The following is a 17910-nucleotide window of genomic DNA, read 5'->3' on the forward strand; positions in this document are numbered from 1 at the left end:
GGAACTATCGAAAAAGGGATGCAGCGGGGGGCAATTGACACTTCCTAGGACATCGCCATGTTAAATTCGCCAGTTGCTTGCATGCAAAAGAGATTTATCGCGAACCAGTACTGGGTCTAAATGTACTAGAAGCGCACCAGTTCAGAACTAGAGATTTTCCCCACAGGGCACACATACACTTTGAGCCGGCAATACGGGACCAGGTAATCGAAAACCGGAGCGTGTGAGACTGTACTAACGCAATATGTTGTGTATATTAATTTTTAAACTTTCTTTTATTTAAAATATTTATAAAAGAAAAAACCACGAAGGTAATCGTTTGTAAAAATTGTTTAAATTTTTTCTCCCACCGAACTAAGGCCTTTTTGTAGCTATGTTTTAAAAAAGCTAAAATAGCACCTCATAAAATCAGATATATATGCATATATACTGGTACACCTCTCTTTATTCAATCATTCTTTCTACATACATACATACAAAAGCTCGGCACCTCTGTTGTTGCCTTTCAATACGTTGATGCTTGTTGATGCTGTTTTAATAGCATTGTGTTCCACTCAGGCAGCCGCAACAGCTGCAACAAGCATTAGCAACTCAATTACAATAATTACAAAAATCACAAAAAAAAGCCAAAGTTCTACGAAAAAGTAGACTCTTAGTGACAACACTTATTTTTTGGTATAGCTGCGCTATTTTTGTTTAGCGTCTTCTAAACGAACGAATTTTGTTTGTATGTATGTATGTATTACGAGAACATCATTTACAGATGTTAATTTTAGTTTTGTGTAAAATCTAGCATGAACTTCCTTGAACTTGTTACGTAAAAGTTGCCAAAAATTGCAGTGAAACTGAATCGTTTAATGTATGAAAATGAAATTGTATAAATTTGTTACATTTTTGCTGAGAAATTCGACAAAATGTTGAAAATAAAAACGCAAATTTTTGGAGAAATGTTGTTAAAATAATAATGGAATTAGAAATGAAAAAAAAAAAACAATAAATAGTACACGAAAAAGTCAAAACAAAAGCATTAAAACAAATAAAAATAAAGTTAATAAATTAAAAGGAAAATTAAAATAATTAAAAGATAAATTAAAATTATTAAAAGAAAGGTTAAAAAAAATTAGTGAAAAAATTTAAATAATAAAGAAAATGAAAATAATAAAAAACTTAATTAATTAAAAAAATTATGAACGACTAAAAAAATTATATTCAACAATTTTTAAACAAAAAAAAAAACAAATAAAAAAATTAAGTAAAAAATAGGCAGTAATTAAAAAACATTCGAAACAAAATTAATGAATTTCAGATTTATAAAGAAATTGTATTGTAAATAAAGAAAAAATTGTAGAGGATATTTACAAAATACATAAATAATCGAAGTAAAAGCAATACAGAAATAAGACAATAAAAGTAAAAAAATTAAGTATAATAATAATAAAACTAAATTAAGTCAATTAAAAAATAATAAAAGTAAAATAGTAATAGAAGTAAAAAAATAATAAAAGTAAAAAAATAATAAAAGTAAAAAACTAATTGAAGTAAAAAATAAAAGTAAAAAAAAAACTAATTGATTTAAAAAATAAAACTTTAAAAATTATATGTATCTAAAATTAAAAAATTAATTAAATAAACGCAAAAAACTAATTAGAGAAATAATTATATAATAAAAATAAAAGAATAAAAGTAGAGAAATAAAAATTCTAAAAATATAAAAATAAAAAATAGTGAAATGAAAATATAAAATAAAAAAACTTTTAAAATGTAATAGAAAAATAATCAAAATTTATATCAGACCCCACCACATAAATTGCTGACTAATGGACTAGTTTGTAATTGTTGCTTTTGTGGACATCCTCAAAGTGTAAATCCGCTACATTATTTACATATGTACACTAACGTGCTGTCAACATTCGGTCGCCCACTCGGTTGGCGGCGCGGTTAGCGTTCGGCCAGTCTGTCAGCCGTTTCTCGCTTTTAAAAAATTTGAATCTGCTACACTTTTTTTGGTGTTTTTTTTTGTCATCCTGTCGTATACAGCGCTCTTACATATGCACTTTTTTTTTGCTTACCCCCACCCACCTCAACAAACACACAAAAAGGCGTTGCATTGAGTTATTATTGATTTCTTTTACATTTCAACCACGGCTGTCTGTTGCTTGCAACACAGTTGGTTATTATTAGCAACATTTGTACGTTGGCGAGTGTAGCGGCGTTTGCAGTTGCTATGGCTTGTCATCTACTCCTCAGCCCCCTTGCTTTCCTCATATATTTTTTCTAACAATTGCTACATCGCCAGCCAAACCAGCATGGGACAGCTAAAGTGCCAACAACAGAAGCAATAAGAATAGCAACAACAACTACAACATCACTATTATGCACATCAACATCACATCGCAACGTGCTCTGTCACCCATACCGCTGCTGATGATCGTCGTCGGACGACAACAGTTGTCCGCCTTCGTTTTTCTTCGACGACCCTTTTCCTCTGTCCTTTCTTCGCTTTACTCCATCTATGCATACTATATGTAGTATCTATGGCACTTTTATTATTTTTGGACTCAAAGTCTATCAACTCAATGCACTGATATGTGAAATTGGATTGATTTTGATTTTCGTATACAAACAATGCAAAAACAACAGCTACAGCGTTGAAAATCGAAGTCTCGTGGTTCCGCACATGAGCGCGGCCAATAGGCACACAAACAGCTGTATGTACATTTTTGGCCGAATGCTCTTACGTTTTTATAGTATGAACATACATACATATATACATATATCGCAAATATGTAGTCACGAGTCTCATGTGATTTTTTCGCGTCTACTTGCAAAACTATTTACATAAATAAATACATGTGTACATGTGTGCTTAACAGTCTGCAACATTTGTAAAAACTGCATTTAACATTTGTAGTTTCAGGCGTACAGTGCTGATAAATAGAAAAATTTATAAAATGAATACATACACACAAGTTATATATATATGGATCTTCAGACAATGTGTATACTTATTTGTAGATTATTAAAAACTCATTTCCGTATCAAATAAAGGTTTTTTATTTCTGTCAGAGCCATGTATGTATATTCAAAGCTAGCTGACATGATATTGTTAACTTAACGCTTTTCAACCGGCGGCTGGGTGCTGAACGCGAGATATGTTTTTAAATTTATATACTTACCATTAAACTACACCGTGCGACAGTAAATTGTACACAAAATAAAATTAATATCTGTAGAATTATAACAGAACAACTTATTTGGTGCATAAGGATTTTTTTAATTTTTTGAGGACTATTTAATACGCACGACCCACGACCTCATCATCGAATTTCGTCCTGCAAACTTTATTAGCTTAAAAAGATAAAACTTATTAAAAGCGAATTTTCAATACCTATTCGTACTTGTAAACCAAAAAACTGTATTGTTTTTAAATTCTAAAGAGTTTTCTCTCTCATTTGCTACCCATATTGTTATTCTACATTGTACTGATTTTTTAAAATCCTTTGAAAAAAATCCTGACGTCAGAGTGAAAAACTAAAAACGCAGTTTTACTATATTTGGCCCATAGTTTCGTGAGTATTTCGATTCTTTCATGTGTTTTGAATTTTTTTGTTTTTGTTGCACGGTGTTATTATTACCATTTGCATTAGCTATTATTGTTACTATTACCATTACCATTATCACTACCATTATCATTACCATAGTCATTACCATTTGCAGTATCTTTAACATTTGCATTAACATTACCATTGCCATTGCCCTTGCCATTATCGTTACCATTACCATCAGCATTACCATAAACATCGTCACTACCATTGTCATTACCATTGTTGTTATCATTACCACTACCACTGCTATCATCATTACCATTATCACTAACACAGCTATTACCATTGTCACTACCATTACCATAATTACATATTACCATTGCCATTACCATTACCATTACCATTATCATTACCATTACCATCATCATTACCACAGACATTACAATTAACATTATTATCGCCATTACCATTACCAATACCATTATTATCACCATTACCATTACCAATACCATCATTATAACCATCTTTACCATTACCATTACCTACCATTACCATTCCCATTATCACCCAGTATGCACAAAGCAAACATTTTTCCAACGTTTTTCCAATCTTTGAGAAATTCTTGATGCTCAAGTTGATATACAACATTTTTCCCAAGGTTTGACGAAAAGTTGAATAAAGTTTGAATTAAACTTGCTATCCAAGCTTTTCTCAAGTGGAGTACTCAGATTATTTTGCATACAAAAAAATTGCCCTTTTGTTAGAGAATGGGTTGGTTCTCCAACTGAGGTACACTTGAAAATCAACCAATCCAAATGTTTATTGTGCATTATCATCACCATTACTAATACTTGAGCCAATACCTACATATGTGCATATTTCTGTTTTTTTTTTTCTATATCTAAAATTATCTTGAATAAATTAAGAAGAAATGATCACCTCAATCAGCAACTTGTTGTGCACTTATTTGCTGCATGCGCGCAGACAATACTCATATCACGCGATTTGCTTTGCTCTGCAGCATTGTTGTCGACAAACTGTGACGAGAATTCTATTTTATTTCCCGGTAATACAAAAGTACATCCATAGATTCCCTCTCATTTTAACCGGAAGATATTGTTAATTTTAGATGGCTAATGTTGTTTTGCTCAATTTACGCAAAATAGATCTAATACATAATATTCGAATTTGATGGCAGATAAAAATAGATAAATAAATATTTTGCGCTTAATTAGTTTATTTTAAAGCTTCGATGAAGATCCCTCTGAGATTTTGCTCACCGTCTATCACAACATGATCGATTTCGTTTTTCTTGCCTTTCAAACCAGAGAGTCATTTAATTAATTCTGATGAATCCTTTTATGCTAGAACTTAGTTCTCTTCTTATTGAATGTTTCGTCTTGAAGATTGAGTTTTCCGACGGTGGCGCCAAAGAACTCATTCACTGCCAACCTAAGAGTTATTTAGCTGAGATAATGACGCAAGACAAAGCAGCTCGTAATATTTTCTGTTATAAATTCACAAATTTTGTGATTCACTACCCGTTTGATACTTAGCTGACAGCTTTCTAGGTACATTATAATCTTACGCCCCTATATTCATCCAATAGGAATTAGCGCGTGTTGCTAATATTTATTTGCCAGCCCTATGTTATAAAAACTAAGAAAATATGTTTTATAAATTAAATATAAATTTGTAAAACCGCCAAAAAAAATATGTACATATGTAAATTTTTTGTTGTTTGTTGCTTATTGCAACCGTTGCGGGATGACTAACTAAAAACTGCGATGTGATTATTTTTAGCCACAGTCCGCAGATATCTTCATTTGCCCCGAAAAAAAAATTTTTACAAAAAGCAAGTATTACTGTAGTATAATACTACTATAGTCAGCATAAGCAGCAGCCACCGCAGTGTCAACCAACTGTCAGACAGTCAGCTGTGTAGGCAAACGAGTGGGCTTGCTGTTGTATGCGTGCAAACTTTGCTTCAGCCAAATGACCATACAGGGCGTATACGTAACGCGTTCGACCGGTGACATTGCACTCGGCGAACTTTTTCTTATTACTTTTTTTTTTTTTTATTTGTCATACAGTTCTGTGTGTGTTACCAAACACAATCACATTTACATATACATACATATGTACATTTTTCCACATAAATAATTGCATTTAGAGTTTTGGTCTTATCAGTGTGAAATGTTTAATTGCTGCCACTTTTTTGTTTGTGGTCTTCCCTTTCATTCGTAGTTATCGTAATTCCTAATGTACATAGTCGCACTTTTTGAAGTATGCACAAACATACAAAAAACCAAATACTTTTAGCACGCGTGACCCCCTTTTTTTTAGCAAGGCTAAGTAATAGATAGCTACCTACTGGACGCAGGAAAAATATTAAAGCGACCAGAGGTCAGACACATTGCCAAATTTTATGGCCGTAATTAAATTAAGGTAGCTAGCGTTAACACAACTAAAACAAAAAAAAAAAATTTTCAAAACTTTCCTACCCATTCCAAATCTACAATAAGTCGATTAAAATGATTAGTTTTTGAATTTACACAGCATCATCATCATCCCATGAATGAATGATCTCGCATGACACCACTGCTGCCGCCTCCGACGGCTAAGTATTTGTCTGCTGATGAGCTGTTCATTTGTGACATTGACGTGGCTTGCCATTCGCTTGCTTGGCTTTGTGTGGCGGCAAGCGAAACGTCATACTCTCTAGTCGGCATAAGGGAAAAATGTGACAAATAGTGAAATAATTTTAGTGCATAGGCGGTGAATGTAAAATAACTGAATGAAAAAATTAAAATGAAAACAAAAACAAAAACAGAATCATGTGCTTTGCATTTTATAATGCATCGACAACGTCAGTGAGCAATAGTTTTCACAATTTTGGGAAATTACGGAATGCAAATTTTTATATAGTATATATTTTTTTTGGTATTAAAAATATGTATCTGAATTTTAAATGGCATTGAAATCGTATTTCTGCGTAGTATTTTTGTCTAAAATTACTTCCCTGTTGATAATAAACAAATTTAATAGCTCATAGTTTCCGAAATTTGTACGCAGAAATGCATAAAATAAAATAGAAAAATCGCTAACCTTACCGTTAAAAATATGTGAGAAAAAATAAATAATTTAAAGTACATACTTTGAAGTAATTAAGTTACCGAAAATAAAAGTGACAGGCGGTCAAGTAAAATAAAATGAAAAGTAAAAATAGGAAACTTTGAAAGAAACCACAACAAAAAAAAAATGAGTATGTATAAAAAATAAAAACAAAAATAATGCACAATATTAGTAAAATTATGAACTGTGAAAAAATTCGTACCTGACCGGTTGTCTGGAAATGGAAAGCATCTGTTAAAATATATAAATAAAGAAAAAAATAAAATACTGAAATGAAAATATAAAAAGGTAAAAGTACCGTAAACTAAAAAGAGAATAAAAACGATTGACGGGGGTTCGCCGATATGAATCGAGTTAGCTGGCCGACACAAGAGCCCTTGATCGGAAAAACCCGAGTGCTAGAAAAATAGTAGACGAACGTTATATAGTTATAAGTGGGCGGTACCATGCCCATTTTCTAAAAAACCTGAATAATCTTTGATTTTCCTTAAATTTCGAAATATCAAGGTTTCCGCATTTTTTGGCATTTACCTACTGGTATATGAAAAGTGGGCGTTATTTTATTCCGATTTCAAAAATTTTCAACGTCTTTCTTTTATGTGTCAAGTACTATAAATGTGCTGAGTTTGATACAAATTCCTGGAACGGTTACCGAGATATACATATGTGGTCATAAGTGGGCGGTGCCACGACCATTTTCCAAAAATTTGTTATAAACGTATTTCTTGCTAAAGTCGTATTTCATATTATCATTAAAAATCTACGCGATCTTTAGCCGCTTAAAACTTGTTCTTGTTTTACTAGAATTAAAAAACCGATCTATCGCGTACAAACAATTTTTCTAAAAATTCAGATTAAAAAGGTCAAAATTTAGACGAAAATACGTTGAATTTTTCTAAGTTCCATATATGGTTTCAAAGTTTGATTAAAGCATGAACAATGTTTTCATAAAAAAAAATTAACTTGAAAACATTGCGAACATTAAACAAAAAACACCATGCACTCACTTTTGATAGCCAGTGTAAGTGGGCGTGGCTACGCCCATTTTCCAAAAACGTATAATATTCATATTTTCCGCCTAAATATCATTGCAAATATAAATTTTGAATGAATAAGCTTCAGTCGTTACTAAAATATTACTAAAAGTGCGCTCGGGTATAAAAATAAAATATATGTATGTACTTATACAAAAATATAAAATAATATATAAAAAATATGTATGTATAAAAAATAGTATTTAAAAATTGGTATATTAAAAAACTAAAAGGCAAGTAATTTTTAAGCAAAAAACACAACCGACTCCAATACTAAACCTGATAAAAGCATATTGGAATCAGAATTCGATTCGTAATATTAAATATGTACATATGTATGTATGTATGTACATATTCAAACGTTTTGCCTCAGTCCATCTCGTTTTCCGCTGAGTGCTATCATCATTTGATTTTAATGTTGGCTGTGTAAAAATTATTTATTAAAACAATAAAACATTTGAATAAATACAATCACGCAATTTTGTAACACAAATCTTGTTTCTTTTTTACGCTTCAATCAACCTTGCTCTTTCGCTGCTTACGTACGTTCAGTTTGCTTTTTGCAAACAAATACATATCCCGAAATTTATTTCTAAATACTTAGTTTGCTAGAATATCTAATTTTACTATGCAGAATTTCAGTTTTATTTGTTTTCTCTTATAAACGAATACATACATACCTATGTACTATGTATGTATGACCGCGTCTCCAATTCAGTTATTTTTTGTTTCTAAGGTCGGTGTTATGCAGAAATTTTGTTTGGCAAACTGTGTGCAATTGTTGTTGCAGCAAACTCGGAGAGAGCGAGTTTGGCGACTCTCACAGCAAACTAATTTTGTTTGGTCCAACTGCAGCAAATTCGGTGTTGTCATATACAAAAATTTTAAATTTTGCGCGTTATGTACATCTGAAATTCTCATTTCGTGTTGGCAATAGCCATGAAAACCATAATGAACGTGCAACCCTGTGCCAAACTCGACATAACCACCTCCGAGCAAACTAAGCAGCCGCCATTTAATTTGGCAAACAAAAGTTTGTCTGCATAACACCGACCTTAGCGTTTCACCTTTTTTATTGTACTTTACTTATGCGCCCATTTGAAATCGTCTCTCGCTTCGCTCGTGTGCTATACAACAATTTTCTATTCGTGCGTTCCATTAGTTTATAGCGAATAATTTGTTAATTTGTGGTATACACATATTTAGTTTGTTATTGTTGTATCAATCCCATAGCGTACCGCCGTGTTAGTGATAGAATATGAATCCATACATACATTTATTGTAGTCGTATTTGTTGTTATATATTTCATTTGGCATTACATATTTCTTTTGTTTTCTGCCGATCTCTTTTTTTAGCATTATTTGAGCGTAAGCTTTCCAATGTTGTTGACATATTTGTTGTTGCACTGACGCACACTCAGTGGAGCAACGTAGCGAGTGGAAGAGTGTGATTGGATGGGTATATTTTTAACTGCACGATAGTGAGTGAGCAGAGTGTTAATCAGTTGACGTTCTCGAAGAATTCCTTTTGCTTAATAAATAAATGGTCTGTCTCTCTCATATTATTAACTAGTTTTTAAGATTTCCTCCAGTGAGAGAGAGAACGTTGTTGCTGTTTCTGGTGCATTTACTTGCTGCGATTGTAGTTTCTAATGACGTGATTAATTTTTTGTTGTAACTCAATTCATCAAGCTTGCTGTATTCCTTAAGTTGTGATTTCTTTGACTTGGTCTTGATTTTGTAATAGTTACCGTTGCTTCCATTTTATTTACATATATTTTTTTTTTAATGTTTTATTTCGTATAACTTTTAAGATTATTTTTTATATTTTTTTAATTTTTTGTATGTATATACATTTTTTAGTAGTTATTTTTATTTTTTAGTTAACTTTTAAATTCTATTATTTTTTATTTTGCATACTTAAATTTTTTATTTGATTTTTTTTTTAATATTTCTACTTTTTATTCCGCTTTTTTAAATTTGCTTGAACTCTATTTTGTTTTGCAAATCTTTTATGTGTTGATATTGTCTAATTATTTTTTGTGATATTGCTCAATTTTCAAAATTTTTTATTTTGTTTTCAATTGTTATTGTTTTGAAAAGTTTCTAATATTACGTTTTTTGAATTTTTTATATATGTAATTTTAATAAAAATTTTTAAATGTCTTAAATTTTTTAATAAATTTTCGTTTTATTTTTTGTTTATTTATTAATAAAAAATTAATTTTAAAATTTTTTTAATTTAGATTTTTCTTTTATTTCTTAAATTTTTTTGTTGACATTTATTCATTTATCTACACACTGAATACAAATAACGAATTTCTTTCGTTCTCCAAGGAATTGGAAAGTAAAGCTCTTCAAGCAAGTAAAACGCTCATTTTACTTTGGCATTTTTTGTTTTGTGTGCACTTTGTGCTCTTTTCTGTTAAATTTTTTAAATAATATATTCTAGTATTTACTATTCGCGATAAGGTTTTTTATTACTTGTCAGCGACTGTGCCGTTTTTGCACTCGGCGTTTGGCTTAGCGTCGCTCAATTACTGTAGCTGTGACCACGAAAAGTCGTCAGCAATGTTGCCAGAAAATATTCAGCAATCCAGGTAAATGGACAAAAAAAACGGCTAAAAAAGTAAAGGCAATTATTCAAATGTTTTATTAGGTTTTTCACAAAAACAGCAAAATAGGTACACATTTCTTACATCAAATAAATAAATAATTAAAGGTTATTTGCATGATACAAAAAATAAGGTAGTTTCAATAAACAACAAATGGCAACACTGGTCGTCAGTAGTAACCGGCTCCGGTTGCTCACATTTGCATATCTACACTCGTACCTCTCTTTGCGATTGCTTTATTTTTATTTTTTACATTATTTTCGCTCTCGTTGCGACTTTCGCGTGCGCTCTCCGCAATTCTATTATTCAGATCGAGCTTTTTTGCTTCTTATTTTTAATTAAGTTGCATATGTATATTATGTATATTGGTGCGATACTTTTATATTTTATACTTACGAGATACTTTCTTCANATTTTTTTTTTTACATTATTTTCGCTCTCCTTGCGACTGTCGCGTGCGCTCTCCGCAATTCTATTATTCAGATCGAGCTTTTTTCTTCTTATTTTTAATTAAGTTGCATATGTATATTATATTGGTGCGATACTTTTATATTTTATACTTACGAGATACTTTCTTCACCTTCTCACATATATGTAAGTATGTTTGCACAAACGCATGCTCAATCGCTACATGTAATGTATACATACGGTGACCATTCGTACCGATTTTAAGAAAATTGTCCCGCTAAATATTTTTTAAAAATCGCTTTTAGATATTTGTACCGATTAAATCCCGATTTGCAGTTTTTTTCTTTATTAACCCTTTGAGGAATGATCTTGTTTAAAGGCAACATTGACATTGTGGTTTATAAATCTTTTGTTAGGTTATAAGATATAAAAAATAAAATGAAATAAAAACATAAAATCTTGACAAACGTTTTTGGTTTTTGTCAGGAAACTTTGTAAACGTTTATAAGCACAATTTCACAACGGTCAAACCAAAAACCATAGACGTTAAAATTTAAAAAAGGAGGATTAAGGAACAATAATACGCTGCTGAAAAAGCTTTAGACACACGCAACTTAATTCGGCCAAAAACCATTTTTCGGACAAACATAGTAGCACATTCGTTGTCACAAAGAACATAGAATATAAGGGAGTGATAAACATAGCGTCCTTATTTTCCATCATCTTTGGTTATGTTTTATTCTTGCTAATTTTTTTAAGGTATTTATAATTATTAAGTTAGTTGTTTTTTAATCACACCATACTAATGTGACCTCAAAAAATAAGGGATATGAATAAAAGGTTCAGTGTGTGTATACATTTTTGCGATAATTTTTCAAGTTTTTTCCTTTTCTTTTGTTTTAAATAAAACTGTATTAAAAGATGTTATATCTTTTTATTCTAAAACAAAATCGTATATTCGGATTCGATGTTTTAGAAATGTCCCGATTTTTGTCCACAGAAATCTGGTCACCGTATGTATACACGTAATCTAACTAATATAAACAGCAACAATGTATTTTTGTTTTTGTGTATTTGAACGACTATCAAAAGCGTTGCACTAAATTTACTATATACATATTTATATACTTATGTACATATTAGTTGTTCTTGATATTTTTCATTGCCTCGTTTCGTTGGCGCTTTTCTCGGTGCCATACTCGTTGTTGCTGCAACTGCGAAGCCAACATCAGCACCAACAACGACGGCTATGGCGATGGCCGCCACATCGTCAACAAAACAAAATTTGCCTTGTGCTCAGCGCCTCCACCACCACTTCTCTTTGGGTATCGTATCGCAACAAATCGCAAGTCAGGCATGCTGTGGTGTTGTTGTCGCTATCGTCGTTGTCATCGTCGTCGTCGTCGTCGATGTCGATGTCGGCAATCGCCAGCGCTGCCGCAGAAAAGACCAACCAGCCAGGCCAGGCCAGCCAGTGCCGACCAGTCAAACCCAGCCGCATACATTCAGTAGGCAAGCACACGCCGCGTCAGTTGTTGTCGCGAAAGAAATTGAAAATTTTTTAGCAAGGAANCTTTTTGTTTTTGTGTGTATTTGAACGACTATCCAAAGCGTTGCACTAAATTTACTATATACATATTTATATACTTATGTACATATTAGTTGTTGTTCTTGATATTTTTCATTGCCTCGTTTCGTTGGCGCTTTTCTCGGTGCCATACTCGTTGTTGCTGCAACTGCGAAGCCAACATCAGCACCAACAACGACGGCTATGGCGATGGCCGCCACATCGTCAACAAAACAAAATTTGCCTTGTGCTCAGCGCCTCCACCACCACTTCTCTTTGGGTATCGTATCGCAACAAATCGCAAGTCAGGCATGCTGTGGTGTTGTTGTCGCTATCGTCGTTGTCATCGTCGTCGTCGTCGTCGATGTCGATGTCGGCAATCGCCAGCGCTGCCGCAGAAAAGACCAACCAGCCAGGCCAGGCCAGCCAGTGCCGACCAGTCAAACCCAGCCGCATACATTCAGTAGGCAAGCACACGCCGCGTCAGTTGTTGTCGCGAAAGAAATTGAAAATTTTTTAGCAAGGAAAAAATTGTTAGTTGGCAGAAAAAATTGAATTTAATTTAGATAAGAAGTTAAAACTGTTTGAAAGTTGTCAAAGAGATTTTAGAAAAAAAAAAATAAACTATTTAAAAACAAACAAAAAAAAAAAACTGTGGAAAACTTGCAGATTTTCCAAGTCACAGTGTTTTGGCACTTAAAACAAGAAGGAAAAAANTTGAATTTAATTTAGATAAGAAGTTAAAACTGTTTGAAAGTTGTCAAAGAGATTTTAGAAAAAAAAAATAAACTATTTAAAAACAAACAAAAAAAAAAAACTGTGGAAAACAGATTTTCCAAGTCACAGTGTTTTGGCACTTAAAACAAGAAGGAAAAAATTGCACGAACTTTTTTTCTTAAAAAAGTGTGCCAATAAATTTAGAAAATTCCACTGCAAAACCAACTAGCGTCACCAAAAAAGTGCAATTTTTCGCATAACATCGTAAGAAAAAAGTGTTTGAAAATTTCTTTACAATTTGCTGTGGCATTTTTTCATCAGCACACACACGCACGCACGCTCGCATGTAATTGTATTTCAGCCTGCGTGTAAGTGTTTGTGTGCGACATCTTCTCATCGCCGTTCGTTTAGTCAGCGCATACAAAGCTCAAAAGGAGTGGGAGGGAGAGGCGGACGCGGACGCGAACGCAGCGCCGCTCGCTCGCTCGCTGTATTAGTGTGTGCTGTTCATGTGAGTGGGTCGCCGACAAACGCCTGCAGGCTGCACAGCCTTCAGCTTTCCTGCCTGCCTGTGCTGTGCTGTGCTGTGCGATTTGCTACCGCCGCACTACGTCGGTCCCTCAGTCGATCGTTCGGTCGGTGGTGTTCCACAACAGAATCGCCGCCCATTAGCGCGTTCGTTCATTGGTTCGTGTATGTCACTTTTAAATGCTTTCTACTACTTGGCGCTTGTAGAAACAGAAACTTGTGTCCAAAACGATATCGTCACCGATTTAAGCGACGTGCTGCTGTCGGATGACTAGCTGGCTGACTCCGGCTCTGGCTCTTTTCCTCGCAGTGCATTTTTTTTGTTTTGTTTTTATATAATAAAAGTACAAGTTCGTCGTGCGACGTCGTTTGCGATTTGTATGCTTCTTCTTCGCCATCACCATCATCGCCTCCTTTTGTTATTGCTTTGATAATACAATACTCTTTACTAGCAACTGTGCAAAGTGCAAAAAATCAACAGCAAGACGTTATTGTTATTTTAATACAAATACAACAAAAGACAACCAAGCGAAAATAAAATAAAACAAACTAAAGCAAAAAAAAGTGCAAAAAAAAACGAACGGAAGCAAGTAGAGCGACGAGTGTGTAAAAAATAAACAAACGGGCGACAACAACGAAGACGACAACAAAAATAAATAAAAAAATTAACGTTAAAAAACAGAAAAAAAAAGTTTAATGAAATTACAACAAATACAGAATTTGACCGCAGCTACTGGTAGTGGCAACGCCGGCGGTGTCGGCGGCAGTGGCGCCTACAAAATGGCGGATCTAACAAAAAAGTATGTTTTATTAGTTTAAAAGTGTACTTACATACATAGATTTTAAGAAACGTTAATGCAAACACTTTTTTACTACACTTTTTAAGATTCGCTAGTTGTTGTTGTTGTTTTTTCATTGCTAATATTGAAATTTTCGCAGCAGCAACGCTTTGTGGTGTTGCAACGTTTTGTTGTTGTGAATGATGCATTTTCTGTATCTATTGTGTAAAACATTACCCGAAACGCGAAAGTGTTGATTGAGTAACTGCGCAAAATTTATCAGAGATGTGAAATCGCGGGAGGTGGGGTAGTGGACGTTAGAATGTTGGCTCTTTGAAGATCGAGAGTCTACACACAAGTAACAAAAATTGCCATTTATTAAGGGCTAAAGACCCAATAAACTGACCTAAATTTTTCTTGTGAAATTAAATTTTTTCTATGAATAAAAATTGTTTTTATTAAATTTCCATTGTTTGTTTTGTAAATTGTAAACTTTGTTTATAAAATGCTCTTTGAAATTTGAACATTTTCGTTATTTAATAAATTTTATTTTATTGTAATTATTTCTTGGTAAATTTGAGATTTTTTTGTAAGTTTTATCTTTTTTGAAGTTTTATAAACGAATTTTATAAGCGAATTTTATTGTAAAACTCAAATTTTTGTAGATAAATTTTTTTGTAAATTCAGTTTCATTAAATTTAATTACATATGTACATATGTATGTCTGATACTGTATGTATGCGTGTATAAATGTTTGTAAATTAAATTTTGTTGGAAACTCTAATCTTGTTTTTTTAGAAATTTCGGTATTTTAGAAATTTTTATACATATTTCGTATGTTTTAAATGTGTGTAAGTTTTTAACTTCTTGTAACGTAATTAAATTTGAATTTGTGTAAATGTTTTTTTGTAAGCTCTAATTTTATTTAGTATTTTTTTTTTGAAAATTTTTTATAGCTTACAATTTTTGTGAACACCTAAAATTTGTATGCACACTATTGGCCAATACAATAGCACCCCAATTTCAAAGTGATATTGTTTCCCACTCATGTTTATTTATTTACTTTTTAGGAACTTTCAATTAAAATACAGTTCATTATCTAACAAAACCCATATTGACTCAAGTTTAAAACTTTGTAGAAAACTACAAAAAAATTCAAAAATTTTCACCAAAATTTCAAACTTTTTTCTCAGAAGTGTTAGAATGTTTTTGAGTACACAGTTTTATAGCCTATTCAACTTTAGTCTAACAATGTGCAAGTTTCATGTGGGTAAAGATCACCGTGGATTTTTTAGAATTTTTTTGTCGCATCTAAAATTTTTGTTTTAAGTTTAAATTTTTGTGTTAAGTTTAAATTTTTGTGTAAACATTAAATTTTCGTGTAAATATTAAATTTTTTTTGTAAACAAATATTTGTGGTTGGTTTTAAATTTTTTGTAAACAAATATTTGTGGTTAGTTTTAAATTTTTTTAAACTTTTGTTTTCTAATTCTAAATTTAAAATTTGGGCCCATTTAGAATAACATAGAAAAATAAATCAAAACACCTAAAATTTCACACTATTTGTGAAAATGATTTCCTCACGCCCTAAAAGAAATTAAAGCAACGCAAAGGTGTCATGCGGCTTAGACGAGTTCTAAAACGAGAACATTAAAAATCGAGCTAACCACATTATTGCACTCTCTTTATTCAGGGCGTAAATTCGTAAACTGCTTATAATTCTCAACCGGCGCTATAAAGTCACTTTTTTGACATCTTTTTAGGTTTTTTTTCTCAGATTCAAAAATTGAATTGAGGCGCTACAACTAGCGAGTACAGCGAAAAATTATTTAATATCTATCACACGATCGCAGCGTTGTTGACTTTTGTGGTTACCGGTCGCCATATATGGGCACCGAGTCTTGCGGCTCACTCATAAGAAGCTTCACGCAACTGATGCTTTGTTAAACTTCACAAACACATGGTTTTTTTTTACATATAAGCTACTTATTTGGGTTCGCATTTTTATGTACTTACAAATATATCTATCTACTATATATGTATGTATGAATGTATGGCTTATAAGTTTAAGTAGCTATGTACTTATACAAATATGTATCTACGAGTACATTAGACACCACCTATGCACATACATATGCACATATATACATATGTGTTAACGCTGCTGTCCACCCATTGTCTGGCATACACTCACATTTATTTACCTATGTACATATGTAGAAAGCTGGCCTTGTTTGTTTTTGTTTTAAAGTTGATAGAATATATTTTTTTTAATTGGTATTGGTGCGCGTTTGTTCTCTCCCATACTTATGGATAACATATTTATACATATTTACATATTTATTTAAAACAAACGATTCGTTGGAAAATATTTAAATGCCACAAAAACAAATAGTCGTAGTTATTTTTGTTAGGTGTTTATTTAAATTTTTTGTTTTATAGTTTACTTTTAGTCTACTTCTAAGCAAAGTGCTTCCCCGCTTCATTATTTTTTAGTGGTTTCCAATATTTTTTTTGCTTGTTTGGTTTTGACAGTTTTCTTCATTGTGTGTATCTTTTTTACGTTAAGCTTTTGCACTTGAATTTTGTAGTGTTTTGTGGCGCTATTTGTTATTACTTAAGCTGTTTGGGGTGAAGTAATGCCTGGCTTTGAATACTTTTAAAATACTCATATCGCCGCAGATTACACTACTTTGTTGTAGCAGTTAATTGTTTCAACTTTAACTTAACAGCTACTAGATTTGTTTGACTTAACGCAAACGTCATTCAAATGCCAGAAAGTTTAAAAAGTTCTTTAGTACTCATGTTATGAAAGCTCACTTGTATGTATTCATGTCGATGACGTGGAATTTGAAATTTATTTCATAATGTCATTGTTAGTTGCGTCAGCCATAGCCATACGCTGTTCTTCTTAAGATATAAAACATTTTCGAACCGAGAATTTTCTATATGAAAAACACACTTCAGATTATTGGGAAGCTGGGGTAGTCCATGCAAGATCTTATATATTAGAAGAGCTGAACGAGTCGGCAGTTAAGTTATGCGAACATTCAAGGATAACGTTTGTACCGTAAATGTGTCTCCGGCGGACCCTTATAAAGGTAGTTTTTTTTAGACGTGTGGATTTCAATGAGGCAATACTTTTTTTCGGAGTTGGCATTTTTTACAGTTGTTATTTGATTTATACTTAGTTTGGTTTGCCATTTCATAATGAACAGATTTACTCCGGAACAACGTTTGCAAATCGTGCAAATTTATTACCGAAATAATGGTTCGGTTTGCGCGACGCATCGCACGCTGCGTTAAATATTCGGTCGACATAATCGCCCAGTAGAGTCGGTAAATCGAGCAACCATGGATCGGTTTCGCACCACGTTTACTCTAGTGGATAATGCGCATCCTCTGAGGGCGCACCGTAGACGCTATTGCTGCTGTGGAGCAGAGTATCGAAGAAGACCCGAATAAGTCCATCCGCCATCGCGCGCAACAATTGGAGCTGTACCCATCTACTTTATGGAAGAATTTGCGGAAGAATCTTGGTTTGCGGGCTTACAAAATCCAACTCGTACAAAAAGAATTGAA

The 17910-nt window shown here is 32.6% G+C and overlaps 1 protein-coding gene across 4 annotated transcripts in view; it reads left to right on the top strand.

Moving 5' to 3' along the window:
• The window catches only part of LOC108364762 (putative GPI-anchored protein PB15E9.01c), an 89505-nt gene that overhangs the window by 48680 nt on the left and 22915 nt on the right, over positions 1-17910 (top strand). Inside the window, exons 1-2 of one of the 4 annotated variants that reach the window (XM_017618586.1) lie at positions 10488-10494; positions 15285-15296. The exons of 2 other annotated variants lie outside the window; for them this stretch is intronic. Coding sequence is in view for 1 of the 2 variants with exons in the window: in XM_017618583.1 (XP_017474072.1) it covers positions 14246-14349 (104 nt within the window). In the remaining variant the exon portion in view is untranslated. Of the gene's footprint in view, positions 1-10487; positions 10495-14190; positions 14350-15284; positions 15297-17910 lie in introns of those variants that run through there. One more of the 4 variants, XM_017618583.1, reaches the window with a different exon arrangement.

This window comes from Rhagoletis zephyria, unplaced genomic scaffold, assembly GCF_001687245.7.
Source record: "Rhagoletis zephyria isolate East Lansing unplaced genomic scaffold, Rhagoletis_zephyria_1.1 Rzeph_scaffold_01664, whole genome shotgun sequence".
In the NCBI taxonomy this organism is placed as follows: Eukaryota; Metazoa; Arthropoda; class Insecta; order Diptera; family Tephritidae; genus Rhagoletis; species Rhagoletis zephyria.